The 17,856-nt window shown below is 53.0% G+C and overlaps 1 protein-coding gene across 3 annotated transcripts in view; it reads left to right on the top strand.

Annotated features, from left to right (window-relative positions):
- Window positions 1–16,811, top strand: part of Coq8a (coenzyme Q8A) — a 29,232-nt gene extending 12,421 nt beyond the window's left edge. For all 3 annotated transcript variants that reach the window (XM_021164090.2, XM_021164139.3, XM_021164244.3), the window contains 14 exons: window positions 1,176–1,361; window positions 4,181–4,582; window positions 4,825–4,891; window positions 9,162–9,236; window positions 11,771–11,893; window positions 12,994–13,079; window positions 13,220–13,360; window positions 13,710–13,791; window positions 13,887–13,980; window positions 14,176–14,317; window positions 14,521–14,628; window positions 14,766–14,831; window positions 15,014–15,100; window positions 15,969–16,811. In XM_021164090.2, coding sequence (XP_021019749.1) covers window positions 1,185–1,361; window positions 4,181–4,582; window positions 4,825–4,891; window positions 9,162–9,236; window positions 11,771–11,893; window positions 12,994–13,079; window positions 13,220–13,360; window positions 13,710–13,791; window positions 13,887–13,980; window positions 14,176–14,317; window positions 14,521–14,628; window positions 14,766–14,831; window positions 15,014–15,100; window positions 15,969–16,256 — 1,938 coding nt within the window. In that variant the 5' untranslated portion in view covers window positions 1,176–1,184 and the 3' untranslated portion in view covers window positions 16,257–16,811. The remainder of the gene's footprint in view (window positions 1–1,175; window positions 1,362–4,180; window positions 4,583–4,824; window positions 4,892–9,161; window positions 9,237–11,770; window positions 11,894–12,993; window positions 13,080–13,219; window positions 13,361–13,709; window positions 13,792–13,886; window positions 13,981–14,175; window positions 14,318–14,520; window positions 14,629–14,765; window positions 14,832–15,013; window positions 15,101–15,968) is intronic.
- The last annotated feature ends 1,045 nt before the right edge of the window (window positions 16,812–17,856 follow it).

Raw genomic sequence — 17,856 nt, 5'->3', positions numbered from 1 at the left:
ATGCTAGCACAGGCCAGAGGCATCTCTCCCCTGCAACTTACTTTTAGGCAGTTGTGTGCCTGTGTTCAAGTGTCCCCTTGTTCTGGTCAGGACCCTTGCCAGTGCTCCTGTGCGCCCTTCCCCATCTGTGCCTCTCTCGATTAATGTAGTGAAAGATGGAATCGAGGTGCCCCTTTGACTGTCCTCTCTCTTCTGCTGTGTGTGAGTCAGGACCCCTGCTCCTATGCCAGTCCCCAGCCTGAAGTTCCCTTTACCTTCCTCTTACCTGGTCTACCCAGTTCGGCTCCCTGCCTTGGTCATGGTGCTACTTGCAGTGAGATCTCTGGCTCTCCTGGCTTTTTTTTTTCTTTTCTTTAGCTTCCAGCAAGTTAACAGGACTGATTTTAACCTATAAACATGCCTCAGGGGGTAGTTAATGACCAACTAGGCCAGGCCCTAACTACACTGTAGATACTGGATCTCAGCATCTCTGACCCTGACCTACATTCAGAAACACTTTCTGCTATGGCCAATAGAGAGCAAAGGAGGCCCGTAGTAGAGGCGGGCAGCCGGCCTCCACAGTGGTGTATGGTTGAGTTTTCTTGCCCTGTGTGCCTTGTCTGTTGTTCTCAGTGCTGAATTGCAGTGTGGAACCCCTGGCTGACCTGTAGGTCAGGAGAGTCCCCTCAGTATCTTCAGTCTGGGTGGCTGCCTCCCACTTCACTGGGAAGTGCATCCGGGATTTGAAAGAGGCAGATACCCTCATCTCTTGGGGCCCGGAGAGAGGCACCACTGTCGTATGTAGATCCCTAGGCCCTCCTGCAAGGAGCTGCTTGCGGAGGGGCCACGTTTGCTTCAGCCTCCCCTATGCTTCAGAAGGAAGAGCAGTAGACTAGGAGTCAGTGCACATGCTAAGTCTTGCCTCCGCCACAGCGCTTTGACTTCTGTGCTGAGGTGTCTCAGAGGCACTCTTGAGCACAGGTGAGGAAATGCTTGGGCATTGGTAAGTGCGTGGAAGTACTTGGTCATTGCCCTGGGGCCTGCTCCTCTCCTGCCGCTTCAGTTTTCAATCAAAAGGGAAGATCAGCAGAAAACCCAAACCATCAGTTTTGCCTTCCACTCAGAGTCGGGGTGAGTACATACGATCCTGTGTCGGATGTGGTACCCGGTCCCTAATGTGGCCTCTTTTTTTCCAGCCCTGAAGGATGGCTGCTATGTTGGGGGATGCCATCATGGTGGCCAAAGGCCTTGCCAAGCTGACCCAAGCAGCGGTGGAAACCCACCTGCAGAACCTGGGCCTTGGTGGGGAGCTCCTCCTGGCGGCCAGGGCCCTGCAGTCTACAGCTGTGGAGCAGATCAGCATGGTCTTCGGGAAGGTGCAGGTGAGAGGCCCCTTCCAGCCATGGGTGTGGGGTGCTGGTAGGCAGAGCCAGACTTGGAGCTCGTAATGGGACCAGGGAATGAACCAGGATACAGAAACCTGACCTCCTGTCTTGTTGTAGATGAGACTAGAGCGCCCAGTGGCTGGTGTGTCCCACTGACATTTTAGCGTAGGGTAGGACATTGTGTGAGAATGCCAGACTAGGACGCTTAAGTGACACTACTTACTTCTCAGTTCTGGAGGCTGCTGGGAAGGCCAAGATTGAGGCTCTAGTAGATTTGGCATCCAATAAGGGCCCATTTCCTGGCTCTGTGCTCATGATGTAATCTCCTTCCATGTACTGGCATGCAATGGGTTAGGTTTCAGACATGCAGTCCACAGCAGGGCCCATCTGTAAATCAGCCTACCCCAACTTCAGCCTTTGAAGGCTCCTCGTATAGGCAAGACTTCCTGAGCCTCGCCAAGACCTGTTATGTGCTGAAGGCGCTCCTTTCCAGAGCAGCAGCTCTCAGTGCCCTGGGGAGGGCAGCACTGGCTCTCCCTTCCCCTCATGTGCCCCTCATGCTGGCATAAAGGTCCAGGAACATCTTAGATCAAGAGGTGTGTCTAAGCCAAGGCAGTGTCAGCACAGACCTGGCTGTACCGTAGTGCTGCCTCTTAGCAACTCAGTAGCCTGAAGGGAGGTGTGTAGGTGTGTGCGTGCACGCGTGCCTGCCCATGCAAGCATGTGTGCATACCCTTGTGTGCATGCATTGCAGAGATTGCCCTGCCTCTTTGCTGTGCCATTTCTGTCCTGTGGCATGTCCTGCTGACATATTAGAGATCAGGTTTCTCTGTGAGGGAGCTGTTACAATAATAGAAGATAACAGACTGGGAGGCTTAAACATCAAGCATATATGTGTGTGTGTGTGTGTGTGTGTGTGTGTGTGTGTGTGTATGTATATATATGCATATGTGTGTGTATATAATATATATATTATAGTTCTGGATAAAGGTTTCATGCTTTTCTGGTTGTAAGGCTGTCCCAGTCCCCAGCCTCATCTTAGTTTTAGGTCCAGGATTCCCAAGCTCTCCTTCCTCCATAAGGGTGACATAGTATTCCTCACCCCACAGGCTACTCTGATTTTAAGTCTTTCTCCCCTGCATTCTTGAGGTCCCCTACTGCTCATGTGCTGTGTGCTTACTCCCTCCGAGATTGCGTCAAGTGCTAGGGTGAGAGTCCTTGTCCTCCTGGTGTTGGGGTTGGCTGGTGGGTGGCAGTCCTCTAGAAAGTCTGGAAGGTGAGCTTGCTCTGGGTCACTCCAAATGAAGGCTGTGTTCTAGACTGACTTTCTCCACCAGTGTGCAAGCTCCCACCCGGGACTTCTTCTCATCCCCACATTGTATAGTGAGACATTGAGACAGAAGACAGATAGCTCAGTGCCATGGAGGAGGTCCCTGTGCACAGAGGCCTCCCGGGTCCCCTTCTGTCCCGAATGCTTAGATTTGTGCTGCCTTTCTCTACCCTGGAGGTCTGAGGGATCTGATCGCTCTGGGAACCTGCATGCCTCATATTCACACATTTCATCAGGTGCTTAGGGAGGCTGGGGCCCTTTCAGGCACTAGGGGTCCTTTGCTGCGTGTGGGAACCCCCAGCTACTGTAATAGCAGTTACACAAGACTAGGAGGTTATCGTGGGAGTTGTGGGACAGGAGGGGATTCTGACCCAGGCTCATCATACTAGGTCTCCCTGGCTGTAGAGGGCCCCAGAGCCTCAGTGTGCTGTGTTAGTTCTGTTCTAGGATTTGGGGCAGCAGAGCTGGCCTTGGATCTGGACCGCTGCTCTGCTGCCTGTTGCCTTCTGCCCTTTATCGGTCACATCAGCTCTTAGTCTGTTTGGTGTTGTGAAGTGAGCGTAGCTCCTAGTCTCCCCACTTCCTGGGAGAGCAGGGCTCTAGTCCTTAGGGCATCTCGGGTAGCTGTGCATGGGGCTGCAGGTCTCCCTGTGTTGTTGTATGGCATCCGGACAGCACGTAGGCCGTGGCATTTGCTCAGATTTCATTTGGACCAGTGAACATGGCCATAGGCCTGCCCTCCCCCTCTCTCTAGGACACAGTGCTATTTAATTATAGCATTTACCAGCAGTTTCTGTGACCTTGGGTGTAACTCTGTCGCTGTCTGACAGTGGGGGCCCTATTTTCAGATGTAGAAGTCACTGAGAGTGGTTAGGAACTTGTCCAAGTTCATTCCAGGTTAAAAACTAGAAGGAATCTGGGCTTGGAGGTTGAACCTATGATGTACAAAGGAAACATGGGGTGTCCTCTGCCCCCTTTCTCTGTATCTCAGATTGGCAAGGACAGCCAGGCTCTGACCGTGTCTGGCAAGAACTGTCGCTGCATGCCGGGTTGATGGTGGGCTTTGTTCGCTGTGAGGTGCTGTGGCTCCGTGCTTCCCACCTGTGCTCTCCTTTCGTCACTCGCTGGTCTGTGACTTATGCTTCTTTCCTCATCTTTTGTCCTGGTTTCTCTCCTAAAAGCCCCACGTGCTCAGTGCTGGCCCTGCTTTATAGATGAGGAGCCTGTTGCTACAGTCATGTGCATCTTCCCTGGCCCTGGTTGGGCCTACAGTAAGTGCCCAGTAGTGTATAGCATCCTGCCTGAGATCACACAGCAGGCTTCTAGAAGAAGCATGTGAGAGCTATTTGCTGCCTCCCAGCCTTTGAAGTGGACCTCAGGTCTTAGACAGCATCCTTTGGAGGGTTAGAGAGGGCTGATTGGCAGTCACATGCAAGTACCTCACCAGCCCAGCCCTGCCCCTCACATTGGCCTTTGTCCCCCGCAGGGTCAGGATAAGCATGAAGATTCATATGCCACTGAGAACTTTGAAGATCTGGAAGCCGAAGTTCAGTTCTCAACACCACAGGCAGCTGGAACCTCCCTGGACTTCTCTGCAGCCTCTTCCCTGGACCAGTCACTGTCTCCATCCCACAGTCAGGGACCGGCCCCTGCCTATGCTTCCAGTGGGCCTTTCAGGGAAGCTGGGCTCCCTGGACAGGCCACCTCTCCTATGGGCAGAGTCAATGGAAGGCTCTTTGTAGATCACAGAGACTTGTTCTTGGCCAATGGCATCCAGCAAAGATTCTTCCACCAGGACCAGTCCCCTGTGGGAGGCCTCACGGCTGAAGACATTGAAAAGGCCCGGCAGGCCAAGGCTCGCCCTGAGAGCAAGCCACACAAGCAGATGGTAGGTCTGAGAGGCATTCTGGCTGGACTTGGGTGGTTTCTATTCCCAGTGGGGCTGGGGCTGGTCTGCATCCCCCCCCCCAAACCTCCCATGCTGTGACTTTAGAAATACCTGGAAGCCTTTTTGTACAGTGCTGCCAGTGGGAGTGGAGAGGGGAGGCACAGACAGCATGAGCCTCAGGCTGTCTTGTCTCATTTGTTAGTTTTGTCAATCCTATAGGTCTCTCTTGTTTTTCCCTCCAGCTCAGTGAGCGGGCTCGGGAGCGGAAGGTGCCAGTTACCCGGATTGGGCGGTTGGCCAACTTTGGAGGTGAGGTGGTCACGTACCCTGTGCTGCCCCTCCTCTACTGCCCTGCCCTGTTTGTCCTGTTCGAGTGGAGGTGGCCACTGTACATTAAGGTGGAAATGGTTGGGAATCCAGCCATGCCCCAGTCCTGGGTGGCATATGGCCATGTTGCCCATGAAGTAGCTGTTGAGGGTTTTCCTGTGGGTGATGACCTCATTACTGGATTCCAGCCTCATCTTGGCTTATCCCTGGGGCTGGTGTGTGGCTGTATCTTGCCATGAGCTACAGCTTGCGCTAGTTGGCTGGTCCTTCTTGGGGCAGTCTTTGCTGGAAGGAGACCGGTCATGAGTACAGGTGCCTCACTGGGCCCTTTGGCTCCCTAGATAGATGACCTTTTGGTCTGGGACCAGCCATTTGGAGAACCTGTTTACCAGATCCCATAGTCTGACTGCTAGTGTGGGACTGACAGACTGTGGCCCTTTGCTGCCAACAGTTAAAGCTGATAGCTGCAGGCTTGGGCATTTCATTTGTCCTTGCTTTTATGCAAGTAGCCTTTGACCCTACCGTACCTGTGCTCTTCTGGAAGGACATTTACATAGTGCATGTGCACACTTCTCGTCTGCGAGGTCCTGTTGCGAGTGCTTGGCCATTTGCTGCAGGGTGCTGTGATCTGGGTTTCTGGAGGTGCAGTTTATGAAGGTTTATCTGTGCTCTGTAGGTTCTCCAGGTTCAGGCAATGTAAACTACAAAAGAATAGCTCTGGTGGCTTGTTTCACATACTGGCCTTGGACCAGTGGTTCACTACATAACAGTTCTGGTGGGTTATGACAGTGACAGTGCTGGTGTTGAGTTGGTTGGGGAGGCCCAGGACCTTCTGTCTTCCCTTTCCTGGAAAATACATCCTCTTGTTTGTCCATCTCTATCAGTTACTTTCTCTGCTCTCTACCACTGCCAAAACCTGTGGCAGAAACAACAGGCAGTTTCAGAAGGTTCAGGCTGTGCGTCCTGACAGTTTCTGGGCCTGCAGTGAAGCAGTCTGCCATGGTGCTTGTGGTATGTGGTAGCAGATTCTTCATCGAGTGTGACAGGAACCTGCTGGGAATGCCTGCTGTTCTGTGCAGTTTCCAAGGAGGAGCTGAGCACAGATCTCTGTCTTGTGCAGGGACATCTGAGCTGCCTGTCCTATAAGTAGGCACCTACCTTCCTACATAGACAGCAGAGGACCTGTTAGGTCTCAGCAGAGGACCTGTTAGGTCTTCCCCGGGGAGAAGACACCTCAGGGAGCTTTGTCTCTTCCTTTTTGTTCCTCTCCCTCTTCCTCCTGGGCTGCAGCGCCTGGGGGGTGAGGCTGCTATTGGATGCCAGTATTTATCTAGAAGTACACTGTTAGTACCCACGCAGAGGACATTAGCCATGTCTGTCTGTCTGTCTGCTCAATGTGGACTTTCTTAGCAGAGTGAGTGATCCCTGTGTATTAATTAAAGTGGAGTTTAGGGCTGAGGATGTGGTCTAGGGAGTGGAGATCTTGCCCAGCACACACACACACACACACACACACACACAAGACCCTGGGTCCCTCCTGAGTACAGGTGGGGCCTGCTTTACAGTGCCTGGTTCCTCAGTACTCTTGTCTGGTTGCTTATGCAGAGGCCCTTTCCATCCATGTGTTGTAAACAAGCCCTGGGATTTCACCAGGCAGAGCAGCACCAACAGGAGTGGTAGCCTGCTGTCCCACTCTCAATGCCACCCAGCCTGCTCATGAAGGCTCCTGTGGTTAAAATCTTCTTTGCTTTCCACCTGTGGTGACTGGTAGGGAGTGGAGTGACTGTTTCTTTGGTGACTTCCAGAGGGACCTGAATGGGGAGGCTAGGTGAGGCTCCTGAGTTACCCAGAGTAGGCTCCCAGCCTGGACACAGGCCCACTGTACCTCTGCTTTGCCTGCGGGAGAGTTCTGTGCCCTGTCACTTCCCTTCCTTGGTGGCAAAACCACTTTTAATGAGAAGTACTAGGAACTTTCTGTGTATGGGCAGTGTGCTGTCACAGGCCAGGAGGAAGGTCAGGCTGCCAACAGTGGTTCTCTCCTCTCAGTGACATGTGGAGATCAAACCTTCTAGACACAGAACACACACAGTAGGAGAGGCAGTGCTGTGTGAGGTCCTTGGGTGCAGAAGCAGGGTACCTGAAGATGGCAGAAAAATCCCAGCCTGGAATTCCCCTTTCCAGAGTTAGTTATCCCAGGTTTACCTGGCTCTGGGTGAAGCTGAGCTGGGCAGGGGATTCCAAGAATCTCATTATACCAGACCCATGAAGGGGAGCCAGTTTATTCTGGGTTCATAGAACCGGGGAGATCATGATCACTGGCTGGGTGAGCTTGTTCTTCCCTCCTGGTCTGCCTGCTGCAGGAGACTGCCCCTCTCTTGGCAGTCCTAGGTCTGGTGCAGCTAGTGACGGAGCCAGAGGCCTAGAATGTTCCTTCAGGCATTTGTTTAATAACAGTCCCCCCACCCCCATGGTAGAGTTTGTGCTTTGCCTGGGAGCCCAGAAACAGGCAGGGACAGTTTGACCCAGCGCTGTGCGGCCGGGGGTATGCGTAGAGGGGGGCTGTGACTGCTGTGTGTGCAGCTGGATGTCGTGTGCCTTTTCTGTGGGCGTGTCTCTAAGCTGGAAGGACTCCACAGGGACCTTGGTGACGGTTAATGCTGCCTGTCCTCCTTTTGCTAAGTTAGATGTTGTGCTAGGTAGGGCGAGGAAGACAGTTGGCGGGAAGTTAATGTTTAATCCGGACTCTGGCTCCCAGTGCCCAGTGCCATCCAGACTGGCCTGGGTAGGCGGAGTGTTAAAGGGCTGGTGCCTGCCCCCCAGACATCCACAGTAACACCGCTGTCCCAGGGCACCAGCATGTCCTGGTTGTCGCTGTGGCTTCTTCCAGTTTGGCTTGTCCTGCCATGCATGTGCCTTCCCACAGGATTTGAAGACAGTACACACACCTGAGATGGAAAGTGCTTTCAATTTTTACATTGATTTCTATTTTAACTATGCTGGGCTAAATGCATTAGAATTCACTCTCCATGTTTCTTCTCGCCTGTTTTTTTAATGGCCTCCAGAAGTCTTAAAAGTCATGCATGTAGTTGACATGACACTTCTTAGTCACCACGGGCCTGATTGTTTTAAATAAACAAGCGGTTTTTTGCCATGCTTTGGACCTGAGAGTGTGGGCACTTGACACCTTTGGTTTTCTTAGTGACCTCTGTGGTAGGAGCGGCTGGTAAGGTGGGCATAGTAGAGCATGCACTGCCACCTAGTGGCAGATAAATATAGTATTACATGTGTAAAAGAATTACCTTTTAATTAACAAGCATTTAAAAAGTTACTTGAGTGTTGTGTTTTTGTTTTTTTGAGACAAGGTTCCCATATATACTCCTAGATATTCTGGAATTTGATTTGCATCCTTGGGTGGCCTTGAACTATGTTAGACCTCGTGCCTCAGCCTCCAAAATGCTGGGATGACAGCATGTGTGGCCACACACAGCTTAAATTTCTTTTTATACATTTTCAGCAAATCCAGCATTTTTCTGTAATGCCTTAGTTATTGTAGAAAGACTGGAGAAGAGTTTCATAGCCCTTACCCCATCTCTGAGTGGTATGCCCTCCTGTACAGCCTTTGGGAAGGGAGCTTTCAGGAAGGTGTGGGCCCTGAGCCAGACTCCCAGGCTCTCTGCCTGGCCTCAGCCATACGTCCTGGGAGGGAAGACCCAAGGGCTGTTGTTCTCAGTCACTGTCAGTGCTGCCAGCGTGGGAGGGGAGGTGGGGGGGTCTGTTCTGGCCCCAGGGACTTCAGCTGGGATACACCGTGGTTTTGCTGTTGTCAAATGTCCCAGGTTTTACTGCTACCTTTTGTATATCGATACAGTGATAACTTGGAAAATTCAAGACTACTGGATGCTCTTGCAGACTTGAGTGAGTGGCTGTCTTCTATAGTTGTATCTCCAGGAAGTGGTCCACAGACCAGGCGTGCTCTGTCTTCCCATTTGTGCTGGTTCCTCCCAGTATGGAGTCTGTCTGTGTTTTCACGAGTGTGGGTTGTCACAGGTGATGGATGAAAGCTGTGCAAACTCACAGGAAGCACTTGCTCAGAGCTGACTGTTCTACAACCACCAGTGTGTGTTCTTTCTTACTCCCTATTGGGAGAACCCAGCAAATGTCAGTGTGCTGCAGTGGTACCTGCCTGCTGATCACCAGGCCTGGTACCTGGGTGGTCCCAGCCACTCAAGCACCTGCTCTCTTACCCTTCCAGGTCTGGCTGTAGGTCTGGGAATTGGGGCATTGGCTGAAGTTGCCAAGAAGAGTCTGCGTTCTGAGAACCCCACAGGTAAGCAGGGCCCTGTGTAGAAAGGGTGGATGCAAGGTCATCATCCGGACCACTCCATGCCTTCCCAGAGCTTCCTCAGGCAGGAGTCCTCTGAAATGTAGTTCCTGTAGATGTAGTTCCTGGGGTTGAGTGACTGGTAGACTGACTTGCTTAGAGAGTTGAAGGATTGGAGAATTGGCGATGGCTCCCGCCTTCAGCCCCAGCTGACCCCCCAGCCCCTCTGGCTCCCTTTGCATGCCCACACTCTTGTTACCACCAGCATGTGCACCTCCATACTCGCTTGCTTGCCCACCATTTGTTCCTGCTCTCCTCTCCAGCCCTGCTCCCGAGGACCTATGAATTGTGATCTGCCGAGGTCAAATGCAAAGGTCCTTTGTCCCCGTGGGTAGGGATATAGGTATGGGGACAGGCCTGTCATTCCTTCATTGAATATGGCTCAGAGAGGCTGGGGCCATTCCAGAGACAAAGACCATACCACCTCTGTTCTCTGCCGCCCAGGATCTGGCCCATCAGTCTTGCCTGGAACACAAGTTCAGTGACCACTTGTGGTTGTACAATCTAGAGAATGTTCTTCATTCAGTCCCCACCCAAACTGAGGGGTTTCCTGATGTTCAGATTCTGGTTGGGGAAGGAGCCATGTGAGCCCCTCTCTGAGGGTAGGTGGCTGGGAGTTTACCCAACAGAGCCATTAGGGATTCCTAATCGGTGGATTTTCCAAGTTCATTTGAGGTTCTGGTCCCATCCTCTCATGAAGGCTCCTCACAGCTCTCACACCCATTCACAGGACCTCTTGGTACTCATGGTCTGAGGGGTCTGAGGGGGTGTACCAGCTCTCCAGGCAGCACTTCACTCACGGGGTTCTCAGGCTCCAATCCTAGGATGGACACCTTGTGTGTTCTTGGAAGGGACCCGAGAACAGGGGATTTAGCGTGGGTATTTTTAGTGCTGGTGCTTAAGTACTTTGGGATGTGAAGCCCGTGTTTTTTTCTGGTTGAGAAGCTAGCTTTCCCAAGATCCAGCACCTCCTGCCAACCACTTTCCATCCTACCTTGTCTAAGAGGAGAGAGGTCAGCCTGCCTTCAATAGCTGGTGTCCTTTTTCAGGGACTCTAGTGACTAAGGCTTCGGTTCCTTTAGCCTTGCCAGTAGGTCCTGAGGCACTGCAGAGTAAATGGCCTTGGGAGATGTACCTGCTCAGGCTCATAATCTGCCTACAGTGCCCTGGCCTTTAAGGTGCTGTCCAGGCTAGTAAGCTCTGCCTGGGAGACCCTGTCCTGCGTTGGGCATACCACCATATTTCTGGCTTGTCCTGCCTGGTTCGGGCCATTCTGGGTGGGGAACATGTCAGCCTATGAGGATCAGCCCACTGTGGGGTGGAGATGCCCAGGGAAGCCAGTTGGGTTAGACACCATCTCCAAGTACCAGGAAATGGGGCTCAGCTGAGGTATGGTTTGTGTATAGGTGAGCGACAGTTTCCCCTCCTTTGTCCTAGAATTAGTGGCCTTGCCTGTGTTCACTCCTGTCTTCCTAATCCTGAGTCCCAGGACCTGGGGAGGACAGGGGAGGGCTGCCCCGCTCTTGGTGCTGCCTTCTGCTGTTGCCGGGGTCCCTTCTGGGCCCACTTGTCCTGGATTGGTCCTACACCAGGGTTTAAGTAGGTCTTGGAATAGCCTAGACTTCTGTGGACTGACCCTTCTACACTGCATGTCGTGTCCTCTTGTTTGGACCAGGGAGTGAGCCTAAGTCCTCAGTGTGTCTGTCACTGGGTTCTGGCAGTTGAGGGCTCTGTAACTCTTCTCCCCGTGGTAGCCCCTTTCTCTGGCTTGCCAGAAGCAGGCTGGGCTTTGCCTGATGCAAGGGCAGTTGTTAAGTCCTCTTCCCTTGGCCTTCCAGGCCCGTGGCTATGTGCTGAAGGAGCTTCCAGGTGCTGAGGGGCTGGGGAGGACAGGGAGACCTGGCAGCTTAGACCCCTGTTAGTGCTCCTCCCTTGCCACAGGGTGGATTTGGCACATGGGCAGAAGCAATAGTGCCTTTTGGCCATGCTGATGGCTGGCAGCAGCATGCATTTCGCACTGCCAGCTCCCTGGAGTCATCACCCAGCTGTTGCCACCACTCTGTGTCCTAGAACAGGTTGTCTTTGGGCCAGTTGGCTGTGTCAAGCTGTGGGGCAGAGGGGAGAAACAATACCCAAAGACTGTGCTGTCCTTGACCCTGACGATGGAGTCCTTACTGCAGCCATGACCCATGTGGCATGGTGCACAGACCCAGAGACCCGTCAGCCAGGACAAGTAGGATAGAGGCTTGCTTATCTTCTCCTAACCTCCTGCCAGACTTGACCCACTAGTAAGGGAGGCCTCCCTAACTTTGGAGGGCTATAGAGAATGTGCATAGGGATTTGAAATTTCCTTCCAGTTTCTGTGGACACTTAACAGTTGTGTATATCGCCTGAGTCCCCCTATGCCCAGGCATCATGAAGGTTTCTTCCAGTTGCCCTTCCTAAACCCTGGATGCATGATGAGCCCTTCTATCCCATAGGAAAAAAAGCCGTGCTGGATTCTAGCCCCTTCCTGTCAGAGGCGAATGCAGAGCGCATTGTGAGTACACTGTGTAAGGTGCGTGGGGCCGCACTGAAGCTGGGCCAGATGCTGAGCATCCAGGGTAAGTGGAGGGCTCAGTCCTGCACCAGCTGGGGATATCCAGGTGGGGGTAGTGGCGGGCAGAGTGGCGAGGTGTGGGAACAGAGCTGCTGTGGCAGTCTGGGACATGGGGATGTTTATGTCATCTTCAAACAGGGGCATGTTTCTTGCTTCTGGGTGGGTGTTTTGAGAAACTGAGAGGCAGTCTCTAAGCATGGCAACCTGGACCTGCAACCCTGCCTGCTCTATTGGTCACTGGGAACTAGTAGAGGAGCTTGCATTTTGGCTTTGGGGACCAGTGTGTAACCTCAGAGGGAGCAGGGAGGAGAGACTAGGCTGGCAGAGCAAGGGCGAGGAGCCGAATTGAGCTCTGCAGTAGCTCTAAATGGTGTTTCACAGTGGTCACACTCCCAGGGCTTTTGAAAAAGCAAGCACATGGGGAGGGGAGGGCACTGTCATAGTTGCTTGTCTACTGCTGTGGTAAGACACCAAGACAACTTAGAGGAAGAGTTTGAGTATGAAACCATCATGGTGGAGACATGACAATAGGCAGCCATGGTACTGGTGCAGTAGCTGAGAGCTTACATCTTGATCTACATGCATGAGGCAGAGAGAGGGAAACAAGAGGAGAGGGAGGAGGAGGAGGAGGAAGAAGGAGACCTAACTGGGAATGGCTTGAGCTTTTGAAACCTCAAAGTCCACTCCCAGTGACCCATCTCCTAATCCTTCCCAAACAGTTCCACCAGCCAGGGATTGAGTATTTCAATCTATGAGGCTACAAGAGCCATTGTCACTTAAACCACCCACAGGTGTGTTCATGATGGCCCATGCAGTGCCACATTAGGCAGGAAAGAAGGGCACAGTCAGATTATGGGCCGTTTAAATCTCCTCTCTTAGTTATAAAGACCCCTGCCCCCATTACACAGTCCTGGTCTGGAGTCTGTGTGCCAGGAGGAAGCTGAGGCTGAGGCTGTCATTGTGGTTGAGTTTCAGGTCCCAGGATAACAGAGGGTAAAGCTTAATGGCCCTGTTCTACCCAGGAGGCCACATGGACACACGGTACCCGGGCAGCCCTGTGTACTGGCCTGTGTACATCCCTAACAGACCTCTCTTGTCTTCCAGATGATGCCTTCATCAACCCTCACCTGGCCAAGATCTTTGAGCGGGTGAGGCAGAGTGCTGACTTCATGCCCCTGAAACAGATGACGGTGAGGCTGGCAGGAGGTGGGCTGGGGGAACCACTGCTCAACCCTGGGCATCTCAGAGCAAGCTGTGGGGCAAGCTGGGTGCATATCAGGGTAGCCCAGGTAACCAGCCTGTACTCCTGTCTTCCCTGGCCTCTTTCCAGAAAACCCTCAACAGCGACCTGGGCCCCCACTGGAGGGACAAGCTAGAGTACTTTGAAGAGCGGCCCTTTGCAGCGGCCTCCATAGGGCAGGTGCACCTGGCCCGCATGAAGGGTGGCCGTGAGGTGGCCATGAAGATCCAGGTAGATGGCTCTGAGTGTCCTCACAGGACTTGAGGGTGGGGCCTTTACACGTCTCTGGAGACACCGTCTTTCAGTTTTTAGCACTGGCTGTGCTGGGTGCTAGGAGCGTGTTTGCTAGATGACGGGTTAGGGGTACAGAGCTGCCTCTGACAGTCTTGGTGCAGGATGGCCTCCTGGGGGGCCAGGCTGGAGCCTGCAGCTTTTTCTGGGGTAGGATGAGGAGAAATGGAGAGCAGCCTTTAGTCTTGGCTCTGTTGCATCCTAGCTGGCCAGATATGGCTGGGACGCTAATGGGCAGGGACAGCCTGCCCTGCTGCCTCCCCAGGTAATGTCCCTTCTCTCCCTGCAGTACCCTGGTGTGGCCCAGAGCATTAACAGTGACGTCAACAACCTCATGGCTGTGCTGAACATGAGTAACATGCTTCCAGAAGGTCAGGCTGGGCCGTGGCATGAGGGGTGGGTGGGCACTTGGGTTTGGTTCTGGGAATGCCAGGGGAACCCACCTGATGCCCCCGTCCTGCCACAGGCCTGTTCCCTGAGCACCTGATTGATGTGCTGAGACGGGAGCTTACCCTTGAGTGTGACTACCAGCGGGAGGCTGCCTATGCCAAGAAGTTCAGGTGCGGCTTTCAAGAGGACCCCGGGAGGCTGAGGGGCACCCAAGAGGGCAGGCATATCTGTTTTTAAGGGTGGATGGCCCTGGGACTAGGGTGTGGCCACATCCTCCCCACTACAGAGTAGGTTTCCCTGTGGTGGGCTCTTCATTTGGGGTGTGTGTGGGGTGAAGACTGGATGTGAGCTCCCTCTCCACACAGGGAACTGCTGAAGGACCATCCCTTCTTCTATGTGCCTGAGATTGTGGATGAGCTGTGCAGTCCCCATGTGCTGACCACAGAGCTCATATCAGGCTTCCCCTTGGACCAGGCAGAAGGGCTGAGCCAGGAAGTGAGGAATGAGGTGCGCCCTAGTGTCCTGACTGCTGTGCTGGGAACCTAATGGTGTGACCAGAGACCCTAAGCCCTTCCTTGCGGGGGGGGTGGACAAGGGGTAGTGACTGCATCTTTCTCTTGGGGTTGCACACGGGGAACAGTTAGGGTGGGATTCAGGAGGCCAAGCCTTTAGTCTGTGCTGCCTGACTTAGGCCCCCATCCTGTCTCCAGATCTGCTACAACATTTTGGTGCTGTGCCTGAGAGAGCTGTTTGAGTTCCATGTCATGCAGACTGACCCCAACTGGTCCAATTTCTTTTATGACCCTCAGCAGCATAAGGTAAGGCCCAGCCTGAGCCTCATGTGAAGGTTCTCAGCAGAGACCCGGGCTCCTACTCTGAAGAAATCCTCCTCCTCTCTGCTCTGTGCTTACCAGCACCACAGGGCGAAGCTTCAGTGTTGTGTCTCCATCTGTAGGTGGCTCTCCTGGACTTCGGGGCAACTAGAGAATATGATAGATCCTTTACTGACCTCTACATTCAGGTAAGAACAGGAATGGGGCCCTGGCCTATGTATATCAAAGGCCAAGAGCCAATGCTCTTGTAAGTGTGGGAGAGCCATCTGGAGCTGCCCACAGCCTGTCAGGTCCATGTAGCTGGCTCTGATCCCAGGCCAGGGTTGGGAGGACTGTGGTAGGGTAGGTTGGAGCTCTCTGTTCTTCCTAGGTCATCCGGGCCGCTGCTGACCAGGACAGGGAGGCAGTGCTAAAGAAATCCATAGAGATGAAGTTCCTTACCGGTTATGAGGTCAAGGTGAGTGAATCACCCAGGCTTATTGGGAGATTCAGGCCCAGCTTCTTGTAGGAACCACTGTGTCTTCTTTTGAAGAAGAAGAAGACCTAAGAACCAGCTACTCCTGGGGGTCTGGTGTGGGCCCTCGAAGGCCTCTGTAGGCCCTGCATTCTGAAAACTGCAGTAGGAAGTATGTAGGGTAGAGCAGGACTGTTCTGCTTAGGGCTTCCCTGGTGCTGCCTGCCCACCCTGGTCACCAAGAGGCAGGGGATGACTTGGCTGGATGGACAGAGAACCCAGGCCTTTAGAGCCTTTCCACCCAGCAGCTATCAGAGAGCTGACTCTCCTGACCTTCTGGTTCACACCTAGTAGGAGTACTCCATCAGGGTGGATGGCCCTCCTTTACATCCTTCCCATTGTCTGCCACCTGCTTCCTCTGTGCAGCTGGGTTGATTTGTCGCAGACCTAGGTGCCCCTTGTCCCTCCAGTCTGCTGGTGACAGTTACTTCTCATGCATCCTGTGCCTGGCAGGTGACTACTGCTGTGTGCTAGGAACTAGGCAGGCTCCCACAACAATCTCCACAGTGGCTGAGCCCTGGTACTGCCTATCCTGTGATCTGTGGTTTTGGCTCGAACAACTTTGTAAAGACAGATGTGGATGCTATGAGAGGAACGAAGGCCCCTGCACTCTACTGTGTGTCACACGTGGTCTTGTGTCTGCTCAGCTCCTGAGGGTTGATGTTACCTATTGACACAGTTTACGACCAACATCATTCTGTCACCTCTGATGTCCTTTGGACCCTAGAACTGGGTACTGAGATGGAGAGCTGTGGCAGGAGATGGGTCTGGGGCTTCTGACCCAGTCATCTCTGCCTTCCTCTTGATGCAGGCCATGGAGGATGCTCACCTGGATGCCATTCTCATCCTGGGGGAGGCCTTTGCCTCCGAAGAGCCCTTCGACTTCGGTACCCAGAGCACTACTGAGAAGATCCACAACCTGATTCCGGTCATGCTGAAGCACCGCCTCATCCCACCACCAGAGGAGACCTACTCTCTGCACCGCAAGATGGGTGGCTCTTTCCTCATCTGCTCTAAGCTGAAGGCCCGCTTCCCCTGTAAGGCCATGTTCGAGGAAGCGTACAGTAACTACTGCAGGATGAAGTCCGGGCTGCAGTAGGTGAGGTGTGGTCCAGGCTAACTAGGGGCCATGCCCTCCTTCAGGCTCAGTCAAGCAGAGGGAGGATGTTGAAAGGGAGCCACAGCCTCTGTGAATAGGAAGAGAGCATTTCGTAGACCCTCCTATTGCTTCTGTACTGTCCAGACAAAAAGGCAGGCTTCTTTTGCCATCTCCTCCCTGCTGTGGATGTACAACCAGGAACAGGAGCAATGCAGTACTAAACTCAACACAGCCACCTTTGGGGTCTAGTTGGCCATGGGAATGAATTGTGTGTTTCTGGGTGAGCTTATGTCCCTGCCCTTTGCCACCCCAGCCTGTGGCCTGGAGCTAGAAGCTCAGGACAGTAGGGTAGCCACCCTAGCTCAGTCTCGGCATGGACAACAGACCCTTTTAAAAGCAGGGCTGACATTGGATGAGCAGCAGGGCTCCAGCATGCCCCAGGAGAGGTAGCTATCACCCCACCCCAGGGGAGCGACATAGGCTCTTTGTTTGTATGTCTTGTAATTACATATTCATACCTTTGCGTTCAATAAAGAAGTGCATTGGGGACTGCCATTTCCTATGCGTTCCATGAATCCTGGGAAGGAGGTGGCCCCACTTATGACCTGGGTGTTTACTCTTTATCTGTAAAGGTCTCCCATCCAGAACATCTGTTGATCTTGATGGGGACAGACCATGGCAACATAGGCAGATATTAAGCATTTCCATGTATGTGTGTCTCTGACTCAGGGCTTTAATGACACTGGAGATTAAGCCTAATGCCTTGCAGAGTGAATTGAGTGCTCTACCACCTGTTGGTTGTACCCTGAGCCCTTTTACTTTTGAGATGGGATCTCATCAAGTTGCTCAGGCAAGCCTTGAACTTGTAATCCTCCTGCTTAACTCCCCCTCCCCCGAAGTAATTAGAATCCCAAGTTTAAGCCACCAAGCTTCTTAGGCATTTAGAGAAAACAGCTTGTGGGGTTCAGTGGCTACAGAACAGCCACTGAGAGGTAGGATTTGGACCTGGGACAGGAACAGTGTGCCCATAGAGTCCATGCTAAGTCTGTCCTGGCTAGGGGCCTGGTTCACTGCCACCCCTGCACCACACTAGGCTCACCGTGCTTAAGTTTTACTGCGTGGTATTCTTGTCCATTTCTTTGTGGCATTTTTGCCAAGTCTTGGTCTTCACAGATGCTGCCTTGGAAGCCCAGTTCGACTTGAAAAATCTGAAAGAGTCTCAATGGCTAGGAGGGTTATGATTTCAGTTGCAGGTTTGGGGTCTCTGATAAGGTCACCCAGCCTTGCCTGTGTGTCAGCTGCACCATTCTAACTCATCAGAACAGATCCAACTCCTACATTAATGATGCAGACAGACAACCCTGAGCCTTAAGCGCCAGTGGAGTGTGCCCGGGGGCCCTAAGCAGTGCCCGGGGAGTTCTCATCAGAGAAAGGGAGTTGAGCACTTCCATGGATTTGAATGTTATTCTTACCTGAGCTCCAGGACCCGATCAAACCGACCTGTGTCCTCTGGGATAGAGAAGAGGTCCAGAGGGAGATCGGCTAGCCAAGAATGCCTCACCCTCTTCACACGGGAAGAAATAGACAGAATACTCAGTGC

This window comes from Mus caroli, unplaced genomic scaffold, assembly GCF_978045245.1.
Source record: "Mus caroli unplaced genomic scaffold, Mus_caroli_1 scaffold_1, whole genome shotgun sequence".
In the NCBI taxonomy this organism is placed as follows: Eukaryota; Metazoa; Chordata; class Mammalia; order Rodentia; family Muridae; genus Mus; species Mus caroli.
This window is presented reverse-complemented; position numbering and strand designations above follow the sequence as displayed.